This window comes from Dreissena polymorpha, chromosome 13 (genome assembly GCF_020536995.1).
Source record: "Dreissena polymorpha isolate Duluth1 chromosome 13, UMN_Dpol_1.0, whole genome shotgun sequence".
Taxonomy (NCBI): Eukaryota; Metazoa; Mollusca; class Bivalvia; order Myida; family Dreissenidae; genus Dreissena; species Dreissena polymorpha.
The window spans coordinates 54,374,383-54,393,255 of NC_068367.1; the positions used below are offsets into that span (position 1 = coordinate 54,374,383).

The 18,873-nt window shown below is 35.9% G+C and overlaps 1 protein-coding gene across 1 annotated transcript in view; it reads right to left on the reverse strand.

The window, feature by feature from the left end:
- LOC127854677 (polycystic kidney disease 1-related protein-like) overlaps positions 1 to 10,799 on the reverse strand; it is a 177,235-nt gene extending 166,436 nt beyond the window's left edge. The window contains exons 1-8 of the mRNA XM_052389738.1: positions 10,407 to 10,799; positions 9,340 to 9,564; positions 8,459 to 8,592; positions 7,997 to 8,132; positions 5,350 to 5,459; positions 4,262 to 4,381; positions 3,245 to 3,446; positions 1,597 to 1,845 (exon numbers count right to left, since the gene is read on the reverse strand). Of these exons, the coding sequence (XP_052245698.1) occupies positions 1,597 to 1,845; positions 3,245 to 3,446; positions 4,262 to 4,381; positions 5,350 to 5,459; positions 7,997 to 8,132; positions 8,459 to 8,592; positions 9,340 to 9,564; positions 10,407 to 10,774 (1,544 nt within the window). The 5' untranslated portion in view covers positions 10,775 to 10,799. The remainder of the gene's footprint in view (positions 1 to 1,596; positions 1,846 to 3,244; positions 3,447 to 4,261; positions 4,382 to 5,349; positions 5,460 to 7,996; positions 8,133 to 8,458; positions 8,593 to 9,339; positions 9,565 to 10,406) is intronic.
- Between the last annotated feature and the right edge of the window lie 8,074 nt (positions 10,800 to 18,873).

The window sequence follows — 18,873 nt, forward strand, 5'->3', positions numbered from 1 at the left end:
AATTGCCCCTACCGCCTGGCAGCCATACCTTTCAACGGACAAAAACCAATTTCTAACGCAGCCCCGGTATAAAAAGAACAAATGATCTGGGCAAGTTTTATAATTGATTTGGCACTTGGGCAAAAAATGGGCACAAAATGTGACTTTTGAGTTTTCACAAGGTTTCACCAAAGCCATATAGCGAAAACGTCATCACACTCTGCACACATTTTTTTCAAATGACTGAATCCATTTTTGAACTTGGCTAAGATATCATAAGAACATAGTTGTATATGTTCTCATCACCAATTAACTGGCAGTCACGTTTTTTAATGGACAGGAACCATTTTCAAACTCAGACAAGCAATCCCCCAAAAAAATTATGGGCAAGTTTATTGATGATTTGGCAAAAATGTGACTACTAGAGTCCAAAAGTTTTCACTTTATCCCATTGCAGTAATATTTTTTAACAGACAGACATCATTTTTAACTAGGTCCAGGCATCATTAGGACACAACAAGCAAGTGAATGGTGATTGGGCAAAAAATGTGTCTTCTAGTGTGTTCACAAGTTATCTCCATAGCTACATTAACCCTTTGCATGCTGGGATATTTGTCGTCTGCTAAAAAGTTGTCTGCTGAATTTCTAAAATTAGCATTTTCTTCGATTTTTTTCAAAGAATACTATCAGAATAGAAACAGTTTGGATCCTGATGAGACACCATGTTCTGTGGCGTCTCATCTGGATCCAAACTGTTTGCAAAGGCCTTTTAAATTCGGATCAGCGCTGAAAGGGTTAAGGGAAACAGCCCCCTGCTCCTGTCCTGTGATGACAGAGCATGTTTCATTATGATTGGGCAAAATAAGTGAATTCTCACAAGCTTTCAATTAAGCCTTATCAGGATAACAGCCCATCAGTCTTGCTTTAAGTTTTTTTAACTCAGCCGTGACATACACAAAATATTACTTGTAGAGAATAAACAAGGTTTCACTTAAGCCAGGTGGTCATATTTTTCATGGATCAAAACCATTTTTTTAATCAAGTTTTATGATGATTGGGCAAAAAATGTGGTTTCTAGTGTGTTCTAAAGATTTCACTTTAGACTACCTCGGCCCTGGTAACCCTGTTTTCCAACAAACTGGAACCATTCTCAGCTAACTCAGCAAAGATAGTTTAACATGAAAAAACATGGTCTGAGCAAGATTCATGATGATTGGTGAAAACATTTCACTTCTAGCCTGTTGACAAGCTTTTTCTCTAGTGTCCTGCTACTTTATCCCTCAAGACGCAGATTCTTACTTCGCCAAAATATCGGAGAGATATTCTGACAAAGTTTCACGAAGATTGAAAAATAAATGCGGCCTCTTAAAGTGTTCACAAGATGCTGATGATGGAAAAAGCACCAGGAATGAATGAAAAAAACTGTTAAAAAAAGCTGACCATGTGCATGTTGTGCTCTAGTGAGCTAAAACATAACAACCCAAAACACAGCATATAAATGAGTAACAACTTAATGACATTTGCTTATTGTGTACTGATACTAAAAACTCTCTTCAACCATTCAGACTTCTACAATTTTCATATAAAAACTGTTCAGACTTGACACATTGAACTTACCTTGCGAACGTGTACTCAATCTCACTTAAGTTAGTCACAGCAGGGCTCCAACCATCACCAAAATGCCATGTAATATTCATATCTGTTCCATAGGCCCAGTGGCCAAATCTAATTGGTCGATTTGATTGGCGCTCGGTAACGTTGCTGATGAAACGGATTTCCAGCAACGTGATTTTCGCCACAACGTGAATATCGATTGATGTTGTTGCATTGCTTATGGCATTCAATGCGGTGATACTAACTGCACCTCTGTAAAAGTGGAAATACACTAGGTGAGCAACGAAAAATCTGAGTTGCGTATAGTAGGTAGAGTGCAGGGTGCAGGATCACGTGACTTTGCAAGGGTTCACAATTAAACGTTAATGGATGTAAACACACCAGTATGTGGGTTTTTTCTACAAATAACTTGTTAAAACAATTTTTCTTAAGAATTTCAACTCGTGCATAAAAGTTTTTTTATGCTGCTTATGGGAATGTGAAATACATGAGAATTACTTTATCTAATAAGCCTGTGCTGTACATGGTTATGCTGCACGCAATGTGACATTTTGGCATCGATTTCAGACATTACAATGATTTATTATTTAATCTTCATGATATATACACACACTGCAAGAAAAACTGTGCTAAAGATTTTTGCAAATGTATTTCAATAACTTGAGATATTTGCAAAATTAAGTTCTTAACGGTGTGTTTACATTCTGTCCAGCCTGTGTGTAAACCCCAGTGAACCCAGTTGATCCTGCACCCTGATTCTGGATAAGTTACAAATAATATGAAATAGCAAAAAAAAAACATAAACTGAAAACAAATAAGCAAGCCAGTCCTAAATATTAGAAACAAGCCCACCTGCCAGAAAAACAGAGACATTTAGAAACAAGCCCACCTGCCAGAAAAACAGAGACATTTAGAAACAAGCCCACCTGCCAGAAAAACAGAGACATTTAGAAACAAGCCCACCTGCCAGAAAACAGAGACATTTAGAAACAAGCCCACCTGCCAGAAAAACAGAGACATTTAGAAACAAGCCCACCTGCCAGAAAACAGAGACATTTAGAAACAAGCCCACCTGCCAGAAAACAGAGACATTTAGAAACAAGCCCACCTGCCAGAAAAACAGAGACATTTAGAAACAAGCCCACCTGCCAGAAAAACAGAGACATTTAGAAACAAGCCCACCTGCCAGAAAACAGAGACATTTAGAAACAAGCCCACCTGCCAGAAAACAGAGACATTTAGAAACAAGCCCACCTGCCAGAAAAAACAGAGACATTTAGAAACAAGCCCACCTGCCAGAAAAAACAGAGACATTTAGAAACAAGCCCACCTGCCAGAAAAACAGAGACATTTAGAAACAAGCCCACCTGCCAGAAAAACAGAGACATTTAGAAACAAGCCCACCTGCCAGAAAAACAGAGACATTTAGAAACAAGCCCACCTGCCAGAAAAACAGAGACATTTAGAAACAAGCCCACCTGCCAGAAAAACAGAGACATTTAGAAACAAGCCCACCTGCCAGAAAAACAGAGACATTTAAAAACAAGCCCACCTGCCAGAAAAACAGAGACATTTTATTGAAAAACTAAATAAAAACCATATGGAAAGAATATTGATCAACCTTGTCTTAAATTCTATGAGGCAGTTATACCTTCCAAACGTCTGAAAGGAATATCTAGCCTCCGGTTCCAAAGTGGTAGGGAAGAAAGGACGGACACCTCGGGTGGGTCGTGGCTCCTTGAAGTTCCAGCGATACGTTGTGACGATACCTGAGTACTCTGGCTCCGCTCGGACTCTGTACAATACTTCGTCACCCAAGGCAACCGTCTGGCTGGCAACCAGCAGAGAAATTCCTGCACAGTACAAAATTGAAGATTTCATATTTGGGCCTTTCTGCATTCTGGTAAAATGGGGTTTTATGCATGTGCGTAAAGTGTTGCACCAGATTACACTGTGCAGTACACAAAGGCTAATCCGGGATGACACTCTCCGCTTAAAAAATTTAATTTAAGGAAAGTTTAATGTAATAAAAAATCCTGTCTGACAATAAAGTAGGGTCATCCATAAGCCTGTGCGCGCTACACAGACTTATCTGGGACGACACTTTACGCACATGCATTAAGGAAGATTTTCCACAGTGCAACTCATTTATTTCATGATAAACCCTACAAAATTGTAAATTCTGTTCAGAAGTATTTTGGTTTACATAATTAACATGAAATTAATGTCATAATGAGATAAAAACAATAGATACACAGGTTAAAATTATCAACACAAAATTTTTCAACACTTTCAAACTGTTACATATTTTTTGCACAGCTTTTTACAATAAAAAAGAAGCTTGGTACAAAAAGATGGTAAAATCCATTGTTGAGCTTCATTTTAACTTCTTTCAATATTGTTTAATATGTACACATCTTAATCAGTGTCCTCCAGAAGAATTTGAGTTTCCAGTTATATTTTCAAAGTAACCGGCGACTACAAACCTGAAGTATTTGTGCCATTTTAATTGATATTTTTGGGAAAAGTAGTCGGCATCTACCGTGAATGTAACCAGCGAAATCGCCGGCTGCCGGTACTTACAGAGAACACTGATGTTTATATGTGGAGACAAGAAATTGCTGCCTCATCCGAGATGATCTTTTTGAGGTCAACAAAAAAAGGGTACCTTGTATTGCATAGTTGATGTTAACCTCTATGGACTTAACAAGAGATTTCACATGGTTTTTCGCTGTAACGTACACTGTATACATGCCAGGTGACATGTACTGATGAGTGATAACAGAACCTGAAAGAGAGAATAATTTTATTCAATGGATTGATGCAAACCATATTTTTTTTATTTTAAGGAAATGCAACTCTAAGATGGGGTACAACTTAGGCGTCCATTTTGTTGCTTTTATCAATGGCTTGATTATAAGACAGGGTTAAACATTATCATAAAAATCTCAGAAATTTCAGTCACTCTTATTAGTCCCCAACCTTTAATGAAAATCTCAGATAAGTATTCCTGTCTTATAATCAACAAAAGATGTGTTTATCAGAAACACAATGCCCCCTACTGTACCGCTTTATTTTAATTATTATTTTTTGACTATATCCCTTTGGATTATATCATTTGGCAGGTACAGATCATTTTCACGAGGGAAGAATTTTTTTTTATTACTTACCTTGTGAAAATGATCTGTACCTACCAAATGATAAATATAAATTATCTCCCTTTAAAGCTTGTTACTTCCCTTGGATTTGTTTTTGACCTTTGACCTTGAAGGATGACCTTGACCTTTCACCAATCAAAATGTGCAGCTACATGAGATACACATGCATGCCAAATATCAAGTTGCTATCTTCAATATTGCAAAAGTTATGGCCAATGTTAAAGTTTTTGGACGGACAGACTGACAGACGGTTCAAATGCTCTATGCCACCCTACTGGGGGCATAAAAACATATGATATTCTGTTGAACAATCATTATCAAAGAAAATAAATGAGACATTTTTATTTATTTTATACATACAAGAAAATCTTTGATCAAACTGAATTTTTTACTCAATAAACCTTACTCAAAGACAAATTGAAATTTTAACTTGAACTCCATATATTTAATATATTTAAACATGATTGGCAAACCGATAAGCTCAACATATGATAATTTGAATTTGAATGTCTCTTTAGCTTCTTATTCTTGTTAAATCATCACAACAACATTGATCAACTACCTTGTCACATTCATATAAGAGCAAAAAACTTCTAACCGGCTTTCACAATATCTGACTGATCACCCAGTTTCCAGTCAAAAGTCACATTGGTTCCAGACGTAACATTTGCGCACATTCTAATAGTCTCTCCAACCTTCCCAATGTACCTGCAATGACAACAGTTATTACATGTCTAGGTTAACAGAAAATAAACTAAAGTGTTAACAAGGTTTTACTATAGCTGTATTAGGAAAACTGCCCATCCCCCTGGTGGCCATATTTTTCAATGGACTGGAACTATTTTAAAAACTCAACCAAGCAATCATTGAGACCAATCTTATGACCAAGTGTCATGTAGATTGGACTATAAGTGTTACTTCTAGTGTATTAACAAGGTTTTACTATCGCCATATAAGCAAACCTGTCCAGCCCCCCTGACGGCCATGTTTTTCAACGAAACGGTACCATTTTAAAACTCATACGAGATATCATTAAAACAAATGTTCTGACCAAGTTTCATGAAGATTGAACTAAAAATAAAACTTCTAGATTGTTAACAAGGATTTACTATAGCCATTTAGAGAAAACTGCCCAGCCCCCTGACAGCCATGTTTTTCAACTAACCGGAACCATTGTCGAACTCAGCTGAGATTTTATTGGGACAAATGTTCTGACAAAGTTTCATGAAGATTTGACAATAAATGTGACTTCTAGAGTGTTAACAAGCTTTTTCTTTAATTTGACCTAGTGACCTAGTTTTTTACCTCTTGTGATCCAGTTTTGATCTCGACCAAGATGTCATTGTGACAAATCTTCAGACCAAGTTTCATGAAGATCAGACAATATATGTGGCCTCTAGAATGTTAACAAGGCAAAATGTTGACGATGGACAACAGACAAAAGGTGATCCCAAAAGCTAACCATGAGCGCTTTCCTAAAAATAAGCTTAAATATGATAACCTCAAATACGTTCATCAAATTTTGTGAAGATCGATGGAAAACTGAGTCGAAAACGCTAAGAGACCCGATAATGATCATTCAAGGCCCATCACTCAACAATTGCAATATATACGCCCCTCAGTGTAGGAAAAGAGTGCTTTTTGAAGGTGCATTTATTGTTGGCCAAGATGAGTCTATGCAGTCAGCGCAGGCTAATCAGAGTCGACACTTTCTGAATTCATGGAATTTTTCGTGAAATAGGAGTCTCTAAAGCAAAAATCAAGTCTAAGCAGAAAGTATTGTGCCTGGTTAGCCTGTGTGGACTGCACAGGCTAATCTGGGACGACACTTTACAGCATGCATTAAACCTGGTACTCCCAGACCAAGAGTCATATTTGGATATAGGGCTGCAACGAATCCAAAAAAATTGTTCGGATCCGAATCCGAATCCAAATATGGTTTCTTACAGTTTTTCGGATCCGGATCCCTCATATAAAAGAAAATCAGAAGTTTCTGTCTAAATTAAAGAAATCAATGGTTTTAGAAGTATAATTTGACAAAAAAACATTAAACATTTATTAAAAAAAAAAACATAACAAAGTTCTCGTTTAACATTGTAGCAATGTCAAAATAAAACCAAACCTTAACAATTATTCACTTAATAGTTTGTTTGTTAACATAATTATGCTTTTCACTGTTCATACAGTTTGATGTTTGTTTTCACAAAAATTAGCATTTCAACATTGTCCGGGTCCAGGCAAGCCCTATGAGCACTGGCGAGATCTCCTGCTGTGAAGAAGACTCTCTCACTGGGCAGTGAGGGTCCTTGCATCACAAGATAGTATTTAAACTTAGTAGATGATGCTTTCAAGTTTCAAGACATAAAAATTTACATGATGCAGGAACTCAATTGGACAGGTCACGATATTATGCAAAATTTACCTGAATAACATTCCAGACACACTGGATCCACTACCGTTGTTTTTATTACAACTCAGAAAGACAATAAGGATTGAAAACTTACTTATTGCCATTATGAATTATATTTGTAATGTGTAAATCCTCCATGATTTCGAATTAGTTTTTCTCTGTCGCAAATGACACTCTAATACAATAAAAGCCGAAGGATCTCGAATGATCTGCTTTTTGACTGTCACACGTCAATAAATATCGACTAATATACGTTTCTTTTATCTTTTAAATGGAACCAGTCTGAATAAAAAAACAATACTCCTGAAAACAGCTCTAGGTTACATACAACTATAAAAATGAATATTTGGAACCGAAATTTCCGGGGGTGGATCTGTACCCGCGAATCTGAAGTAGGATTCGATATCATCGGATATTTCGGGTACCCGTTGCAGCCCTATTTGGATAGAAAATTCAAAATAATGTGTCACAATGCTTGGTCATACTGGATAAATAGAGAATAATAGGTTAGTGTTGATTATAGATCAGGTTTATCATGCAAGGCTTAGAAAACAAAAAGCACGAGCCTTGGTGAGTGCTTTTTTGTTTTCGTGTCGAGCAGGATAAACCTGATCTATAATCAACACTAATCTATTATTCTATTTTTCCCGTGTTTTATTCACTTAAGCTTTATATTTAAACAAAATTAGTTTAACTGGATGATTTCGCTGGATTTATGACGTCATTTTGTCGAAAAAATGACGTCATTTCGTGCCGTTGATTATAGCAGAAATTTAATCAACGGGGCTTTGATCAACCCAAATTGCTGTAAAAGTGGGATAAAAATGTGTAGTACCTGCTGTTCCTGGTGTCGTCAAGGTTACAGATGTGAAGGTCAACAGGCGGCCTTTGAACCCAGAACGACCTTGACAGCTCAGCAGTACGGTTGCCAAGGGGATTATAGGCAGTCACAGAGACTGTGTACTCTCCAACTGAAATAGAATAAGAGGATATGCCTGATTGCCATATGATATAAATTTTTGTTCTAAAAATTAATAATTTGTTATGAGGGCTGCATAATCATTTTAACAAAATTCTTGAAAGGAAATTGTATTCATACATACAAACTTAATACATCTTTGTTTAAGTGCTGACTTCTTAACCTACTGAAATACTGTCTTTCATTCCAGACATACTTTTTTTGTAAGGACTTTATGTCGAACAAAACTTTACAAGACATATGTTAGTAACGAGACATTTCCACCTAATTTTCGTCATGCTAATTAAATAAAGCAAATTCAAGTGAACTAAGCCCTACCTGCAGAGTAGACATGTGTGGCCTTTGCAAACATAGTCACCCCAACGTTCATGTGGGAGGCTTGTTCACCCGCCACTTCCTTAGTGTGTCCGTCTCCATAATCAAATACATAGCGTACATGAGAACCCGAAGACCTGAAAAATAAGTCAATATACGCTACACACGTAGAACTTGAATAATTGTGTTTCCAGTATGACAATTAAACATTTATTTTTAAGTATTTTCTTAACTTGTTAATTTACAACCTAGTGTGACCAATGGCTTTCATCAGTTTTTTATGGTTTGTATAGCTTTTCATATTATCTCCTGATGATTTTTAATGGTGATGTACATGTGAATACTCTGGGCTTTTGATCTGTTAATGAAAAAGGTTTGTGCAGCTTTTGCTTTCTTGTAGTGAGTATTTAGTATTAACATTGAATTCAATCAATTCGGATAAAATGAAATTACAAGACTAAAAATATCCATGGTTAAGCAGCATCAAATTATTGTATCTAATAATGTTAAGCAGATAAGCAAGACGGATATTATGGCACATACAAACCTCTCCTGAGATTACAAACACCAGTTTCTGAAGATTCGACCTGGTGATCTAGTTTATGATCCCAATTAAGCCAGATTAAAACATGGCCTTTATATTGTCAATATAAACCTTCTTACCAAGTTTCACAAAGACTGAAACATTAATGTGGCCCTAGAGTGGTAACAAGTTAGTTTTTTTAAGATTTGACTTGGTGAACTAGTCTTAGGATGCATGTGACCCAGTTGACGACGCATACCTTCACAATGACTGACATGGGACATGATGATTACATTTACTCACTTGAGCACAGAGTTAAACCCTTAACACATGATTAAGTAATTTAAATTACATAACATACTTGGCCTCTAGTGTCACAGGAGTCGAGGAATTTCCAACTAGTGCAGAGGCGTTAAGGTCAGAGTACAGTTTAAGTAGATCAATGGCATCGACGACCAGGAACTTCCAGTCGAGCGCCCGATAGATTCCCGGAGGAGGGTAGTGTTTCCCAGTAACGTTCAGGGTGACGCTGTAGTCTCCAGACATGCTGTAGGGGTGCCTAGCTACGCTGGTTTGATTCAGGTAGCTGCAGGTACAAAATTATTATTTATAATTGTAAAAAAAGTAAATAAAATATATATTATATGTAACTATATGTAATATATTGCAAAAATGTACATATTGTAATAAATAAAAGATAATTATAAAATAAGTAAAAACGAACTTTTATATGCTTGTATGCTTATGTTACATTTCTGGCAGAGTTGTCATTATTAAATGACTGTAGATAATATTATTTATAAATGTTGCTGCAGATCTTAAAAATATTTGAAGGAATTATTACAAGACAACTAGCTTATTCTTTTAAATTATAATTCAGCATGCCATTCTTTTCATCATGAAATCCAACAATTCCAAACAAGTACTTAACCCTTTGCATGCTGGGAAATTTGTCGTCTGCTAAAATGTCGTCTGCAGAATTTCTAAAATTAGCATTTTCTTCTATTTTTTTTTCAAAGAATACTATCAGAATAGCAAACAGTTTGGATCCTGATGAGACGCCATGTTCTGTGGCGTCTCATCTGGATCCAAACTGTTTGCAAAGGCCTTTAAAACTCGGTTCCCGCACTGAAAGGGTTAAACACACTCATGTACAATTTCCATTGCAATTAATTATGACCATGAAAACAAGTTTATTTCAGTCTGTAAAAAAACACCTTATTATATATCACCTCTTGAAAACTCCTTGGAGACTAGAAGCTATTGTTGTTGTTGTTTTTGCACATACAGTGGCATCTCTGGTTATGGTTTTTAAAGGACAATATTATAACAATCAACAAAACTGGAAAATGTTGCCAAATTATGTCTGGTACTACAGAATACAGCATAACTGCCTTTACTACATCATGCACTGGACAACAAACTTACTGTTTCACTATGGTGTCTCCAATTAGATCAGAGAAGTTCCAAACGAAGCCGACATCATCCGGACCGCCTTCAACACTTGCCATGACAACAGCTTGACTGGGCGTCTTCAAGATTTTCGGTGACCTTGCTTTCAAGGTCACAGACAAAATCGGATTGAACACTTCAGTAACAATAATACAAGACTGACTGGTTGACACATTGACTGTCACATTGAAACTTTCCATCTCCCTATAGGTATGATTGAAAAGCACAATCTGATCAACAACTAGGTTGTGTGAGCAACAGTTCATTGCTGCCATCACCAAAATTGACGGCAATCTGCGTGAAATTCCCGCCAGTAATGTTGATCTGAAAATGTGTTGGTTCATCAACAAGGCCCCCAATGATACGTAGGTCAACATGACTGGGCGAGGTCACTTCCTGTCCAGTTGCCCACTGGTGACGATCAGCTCGGCAGTCAAAGGTGTGGGGGTCACATCGTTGAAGGCAGACACAGTCAATTTGTATACACCTGGCACTGGCACGTCGACTTCATACTGAAATAAAATAAAACATGCTTAGATTTTGCTCAAAGATGCATTGAAAATATCAGCATCTGCAATGTCAACAAGACACAGGGCATTAACCATTATACATTATGAGCCAGTAACTTTGTTGAGGAAGTAGAAATAAACAAAGATTCCGTAGATCAATCATCATCTCTCTAAATCAAGTTCAATGAAAAAAAATAATTCTTTATAGCATTCTCATTATCTATAATGCTATTTAATTATCTTAAGAAAATGGGTTTCATCAATTCTATCAAATTTAAATTATCTCTAATTGTATGAATCAATTCTATCAATTCTTAAGTACATATTTTGTTTATTCAGGATAGTATATATATACAGTCGAACACTGCAACATTTACTGAACAATTCTTCACAATCAAATAACTTGTCCAAATATCTCTTTGCAGACATCATTATTGAAAACAATTAACTGCACAATGATAATTATTACAGGGTACTTAAGCTTTTTAACATTTAACTTTCAGCACTTACGAATACATGACTATTAAGTATTACAAGGTTCCTGTTTATTTGACATTGGTTCCTGATGCTTCATAAAAGTGCAATTTTTGCCTTTCAGAAAAAAGCAAAATCATGTTCTAGCATACATAATGCTGAATCCATATTTATTGCTCGAGAAATTTGAACATTTTACATGATTAATATGCTAGTTCCAAAAACATTTTCTAGGAATTTGATGTTTCATAACTAAAATATGGTTGTTCTGTTGCAATAAATCATCAATTAAAACTGCGTCTGATTACATTCTGCAAAATCATGAGCAGTATAGGAAAGGAGGCAAAATTTTCAGAGATATTGGATACTGAACACTTTGTTAACACCCAACAATTTTGGAGAAACTTTAGGGGATTTCATTTTAACATAGAGAAATTGTATATTCATCTCCTATTTTATTGCAGTTTGACAATTGTCTCACAAACTTTGTGTGCGATATAAATCTGACCAGAAATTGTTTTCTGCGACGTTTGTAAAAAACAAGAAAACGTCGGAGACAGGAGATGCTCCCCAAAGGTTGTTTTTTTACACAAAATTGCACTATATATTCAGATAAAAGGAAACGCCTTGAAGGGCATAACTTTGGACAAAATAATACGATGGATGGTTTAGCAACTTAAAAATTTCAAAGGGCTATAACTCTCTAAATAAATCATCTTACCAGAATCCACAAATAACATGCGCATCTCCTCAAGGTAGTTAAGCTTCCCATAAAGCTTCATTGAATTCCAGTCAGTAGTTGGGGAGAAATAGCCCAGACAAGAATTGCACTATATGTACAGTTTATAGAAAATTTCAAACGGCCATAACTCTGTGAAAAATCATCCGACCATAACCGGCTGATAATTTGCACATCTCCAGTTGGTAGTGAAGCTTCCCATAAAGTTTCATTGAATTCCCGTAATAAGTTGCTGAGAAATATAGCTCGGACAAGAATTGCATTATATGTACAATGGAAAATTTCAAAGGGCCATAACTCTGTGAAAAATCATCCAACAAAAACCGGCTGATAATATGCTCATCTCCTCTTGGTAGTGAAGCTTCCCATAAAGTTTCATTGAATTCCCGTCATTAGTTGCTGAGAAATAGCCCGGAAAAGAATTGCACTATATGTACAGTTAATGGAAAATTTCAAAGGGCCATAACTCTGTGAAAAATCATCCGACCAGAACAGGCTGATAATATGCACATCTCCTCTTGGTAGTGAAGCTTTCCATAAAGTTTAATTGAATTCCGGTCATTAATTGCTGAGAAATAGCCCAGACAAAAATTGTGCACGGATGGACACACAGACGGACAGACGAAGCGGCGACTATATGCTCCCCCCCCCCAAATAAATTATGGGGGAGCATAAAAAAGGCGATACAATTGCTTTTTCACTGCCATGCAGAACACTATAAGCAAATGTTGACTGGTTACTCACAATATCAGTTGGAGCCAGGAGGCTGTTGTTACAGAATGTCCAGTTATAGAGGACATTTGTACCAGTCTGGACCTCCACACGCCAGCCCTGGGTCCACCCGTACTCTGCACTCCTGAAATTACACAAAATTACTGCTCTTTATAAGACATGACGTTGTGCACATAATTTTGCACACTGGCAACATAACAATAACTATTGCTCTTGGTTCATAGTGAAGTCAAAATTCATAAGGTTTTAGTCACTTCAATATCAGATTCAAAACCCACAACAGTACAATTGGATACTTTTCTAACGCAACACTTTTCAAACTTAAATATCTCAATTATGAGTAAAGATTTTTATTTAATAATTTTATGTTTTTCTGGTTTAAGAAACCACCTCAAATGAGGAAATTGAAATAAATGTAGAATGATATTGCGTTTCACCATTTCCACGTGCAAAAAGATGAAACCATACATACAATTTTATTGTACCCCACGTGCTAAGCTTATAGAGTCAAATTATTACATGTAAAATTTTGATCATAATCTTAACTCACAACTGAAATATTTATGTTTTAAAAGTGTTGAGTTGGAAAAGTCTTCAAGTGTACACAATATAGTCTACTTTGACCATTTTGTTTGCAGCTGCAAACTTATTCAATAAGGAAAAATAGCAAGAACATTTTGTTCCTTCTTTATGATTATTTAAAGACATATATTTTTTATTTCAATTGATTGTGTTCCCAAAAATTAGTAATTGATTGTGTATGGAATATACACCCTCAGTAACTTCATACCATACCAGAGTGAAGCTCCAGTATGGTATGAAAGTACAAAGGGTGTATATTCCATACACAATCAGTTAATAACTGTGTAACCTTTACATCTCCACCGACTACTCAATAACTTGGGGTGTATGGAAATTTCTTTGGGTGTATGGAAAATACACCATGGGCATGTGACCGCTCTAAGCCAATTGGAGTCATTTTTGTAGGAGGTGTGATATTACAACATAAATGCTTTTCCTATTAACTTTCTTATCTTTTGATATCTTATCTTCTCTTTAATATGTTTTTTCTTTTTGTTTGAGCACAACTTTAAATGTAACACCTAGTCATACTGTTTTTAGAACAATGGTTTTGTTGTTCTAGTTTTAGTTAAGACAGCAACATACTGGTAACACATTTTAAACAACAACCTTTGTTGTGTGCTCAAGTTTAAGTCAAAAACATATTTCACAAAAATTCAAACAAAATTCCCTTATTGCACCAAACATAACAATCCAAATAAATTGTAGTTACATTATGTCTTTTTCATCTTTTTTTTCAAAAAAAAATTCAACAGATTCAAATAGAAAAATCAAAATAAATTGTACTACATATGATCTTTTTCTCTCAGATTTGTTTTCTAAAAGGGTAGCCATGGCAACACTGGTTGATTTATCAATGTTTCAGAGTAGAGCACATTACTTCCTGATAACAACAATACACTTTCAATTAGAGGATTTTTACTATCTCTGTGGCGCCCAGGATCTGCTATCAAGGCACTTCACCTTTGATAAACTCCCTAATTAGGAACCATAAACCTCACAGTAAAATAACCCCTGTGAACCTGTAAATTCTGACTGCAAACCCGTAAATTCTGACCAGTGTAAACACACTATTAATCTGGAAAGCAATGAGACAGAGAGCTGCCTGACTGACACCTATAGCATGTGCTGGTGAGGTTTGTGGTAAAATGGAAGAGACTTCTGTTTTATCCTGGGTTGTTTCTTTCATTACAATTCTTCAAATGTTCATGAAAAGCCAAATGTCCACTCTATAGGCTGTGACCCTCCATGCCAAATGTCCACTCTATAGGGACCCTCCATGCCATATGTCCATTCTATAGGGACCTGCTTATAATGTTAATTGAGTTCTGTTATTTCGATATTCTATGCGATAAAGAAAGCTCAACAATACACTACTAGAAATCTTTAACTTCAATTATTTTGTCCAACATGTATATAATTGTCTTTACAAACTGGTGTTTTACTAAATATTGTGCCCATAGACATGACCATACATGTAATCATTACTTTTATGTAACTTAGCGTGTTATAAGTAGTTTTCTCTGACCACTATATCTCATTTGCATAAAAAGTAACTTGTATGATGTCTGCGACATAAAACAAGATGTAAGAGGCATCAATAAACAAATATTTGTCACCGTGGTTACTTTCTGTCCTCGTAAATGAAGGTCTCTTCACCCTTATGTTTGTTTTCCTTGCAAGTATTTAAAATAATTTTAAAAATTATTTTAAATAATTCGAAAAAGTAAAGACATTGAATGGAAAATGTCATTTCAAAATGGATATTTGTAGATTTCAGGTTTAAATTATGTTGTCCATTTTTTGACATAAAATTACCAAGAATGAAATGATATTGGCAGCAATAGATGTTTTCTTGCAGATTCAACAAGTAGGTCAGAAATGTTTGTTTATATACAAAAGTCAGGGGGCATAAACAAAATATGAAAAGAATAGCCGACCCGCGAGAATACCGGATTAGAGTATTACATCAACACCACAAGTATCTTATACAAGAATCAAACACATATTGAATAAATTGTAAAAAAATAAGGGACAGTTTAAATTAATATAATGATCCTAAAGATCCAGTCTCTTGTTCCATTTTAAATATAATCCTATTAATGTGCCCATAACCTTTGCATCAATATAGGATGTTACTAGTAATAAACTTTATGTGCAGGAAACTAGAGCTTCTTCACAGACATGACGAATACCCCCACATGCCTCATTGACACATTTTGCATGTTGTCTTAAGAAAAACACAGCGGACACCATGCTCAATTTTTAAAATGCACTAAGTTACCCCGTGACCTAGTTTTTGACCCGGCATGGCCCATGTCTGAACTTGACCTACACATCATCTAGATACAACTTCTGACCAATTGTGGTGAAGATCTGATGTAAACTACTTGAATTAGAGAACGGTCACCATGTGCAATGTTTAAAACGCACTAAGTGACCCCGTGACCTAGTTTTTGACCTGCCAGGACCAATGTTCGAACTTGGCCTAGACATCATCTAGATACAACTGCTGACCAAGTTTGGAGAAGATTGGATGAAAACTACTTGAACAAGCATTTGACCTTTGAACTCCATGTGTGACCGTGACCTTGGAGATATTGACGTACTTTTTTCACACGACAAACCGTCCCATGATGGTGAACAAATGTACCAAGTTATTTTAAAATCTTAAGATAAATGACATAGTTATGGTCCGGACAAACTTTCGGTTTAAAACACACTGAGTGACCGGTGACCTAGTTTTTAACCCTGCATGACCCATATTCGAACTTGACCTAGACATCATCTAGATACAACATCTGACCAAGTTTGGTGAAGATACGATGAAAACTACTTGAACAAGAGAGCGGACACTTAATACGGACTGACCGACAGACCGACCGACAGACAGAAAAGCTCACTCCTATATACCCCCCTAAACTTGGTTTGTGGGGGTATAATCATATCAGCAATATTGATATAAGGTTTTCATTGTTATATTGACAATAACTATATATTGTTAACTAGGTCCTCCCTTAATCTAATGTTTTTGATTATATTTACATCCCTCAATTTAAGATATTGTGTACATTTTACACAATGTTAAGTTTAATCCATATTAACATTTTACATTAAAACTTATATAGTTCCCTGAGCCTTAACTCTTGCCTTGAGTAAATATATACCATGTTTATCTGTCAACATATTGATTATTGACAAATTTATAAAATTCACAAGATGTGTTTGTGAAACACTATGTCCCCCCATATATTTGACCTTTGATCTTGAAGGATGACCTTGACCTTTCACCACTCAAAATGTGCAGCTTCATGAGATACACATGCATGCCAAATATCAAGTTGCTATCTTCAATATTGCAAAAGTAATGGATAATGTTAAAGTTTAACGCAAACAAACAACAAACAGACAAACAGACAGGGCAAAAACAATCAATATTATAATAAGACTGGGGGACATAAAAATCATTTATAAAGCGTTCTTTTAACATTTTAAACCCAATCGTACTGTAAATAGCTAAATTTGGTTTTAAGATATGGCTTCTTTATCAAATAATGTAGGACACTATACACCATCGCATGACCGGATATCATCAGACATTTGCGACTAAGATTGAAGTTCAATGTTTAATGATAGAAAATATCAATAGTGACAAAAATGGCTTCCAACATGGAGGGTTCAAACCATAGAGGATGTGACTTTATTTTTGACTTTTCTTGTTTCACCTGTCAGGAAAATGATAGAAACACAGAGACTGATGTGGTTGAACAAGAGAAATGTAAGAAGCACCGGAAAGAAAAACTGACCATATTCTGTGAGGATCACAGTGAGCTGATATGTCATGTCTGCCATTTCCATAGTCATCAGTAAGTACATATGCACTTGTTATGAAGATGTTTTTTTAAATGCCTTTACCAATTTTTAGCCATCATTTATTTCTCCCAAGATAGTTAATAACTCACAAGAGTGCCAGAAACTTATTTTTTCAACTGTCTTATGTTAATTGTATTCTTGATTTGGTTGAATATTGATTTTTAACCACAGCATCACTCATAAAACAAGAGATTATTGGAAAATGGAGCAAAGCCGTACCTGTTGCCTTGACCTTTGATCTCTTGACTTCACAATCATGATGGGACATTCTTCATAAAGACAAAACCAGCATACTGATTTAAATGATGCTAAGAGATTTCAAGATATAAATATAAATAAACAATTGTAATCCATCAAGCACATGTGACCTTGACCTTTGACCTCTTGACCTCATTATCATTTTTCTTTCCTCCTATTAGGGGTATTCCACTATGACCCGATTCCCCTCGATTTGTCCAGATTTCCAATATTTTGAGGTCGGGAACATTCGTAGCTCAATCGTAACTAGTTGTGGGCTGGTCATAAGTGATTCCTGCAACTCGTGAGCTCCCGAAAAATTCTGGCCAGCTTTAAAACGTGTTTAAAATTTGGCCAGGACCTACAAGACCAAATTAAATCGTAGTAAACTCATAACAGCGTCGTAGTGCGTTTTTGGCGTCGTAATGGAATCGTAAGTAGGTAATTTGTGACTTAATCGGGAAATCGGTGATCACGTGATCTGTCTACAAATCAGCTATGACTTTGTCAAGGCTATCACGAGTTCACCCCGAGTGAGTTGCGAGCCCGCTAAGATTCTCGCAATTTAGATCAAAACTCTCACGAGTTCATCCCGAGTGAGTTGCAAGCCCGCTAAGATTCTGGGATTTAGATAAATATCAATAGATATTGGCACCTATTTCATGGGTGCGTTGGGTGAGGTTCTAGCTTAATCCTGACCGATCTGCATTGTTCATAGTACAGTCGCAGTAGATTCTTACCTATCGTAGTGAAGTCACGACCTTATTCGCAAGACTTCAACCGAACCCCATGATTCATTGTAAACCAATCGTACCAGTGTCGTTACTAAATCGTAGACTGTCACGAGTCTTCCCAATTCAATAAATGTGATACATCGTTGCAAATCGTGGGCTTGTTTTCGTAGTGATATAGGGCCATAACAAGTATAGCAATATAGATGTGAAAGCATTCTCTAGATATCATGCAGAAAACAATTTTTTCATACAAAGTACAAAGTTATATGATCTCGACCTTTAACCTTGTGATCTCAAATTAATCAATCAAATTTGTTGAATTGATATCCCCTGCCAAATAAATTTTGTTTTTGGATGGGAGCAAATCCTTTAAATGGAATCTTCCGCGGCGGATAAAAACGTATTTTCCACCCATTTAACCACTATACAGATTTTCATAATCACAGGTCAAGATGTTCTCAAAATAAATACAGTGCAAAAACAAATTTTATGCTCCAAACTTAAGTGACCTTGACCTTTGACTTTGCAACCGGTTTTTAGAAACATAAGTTTTTAAAGATATT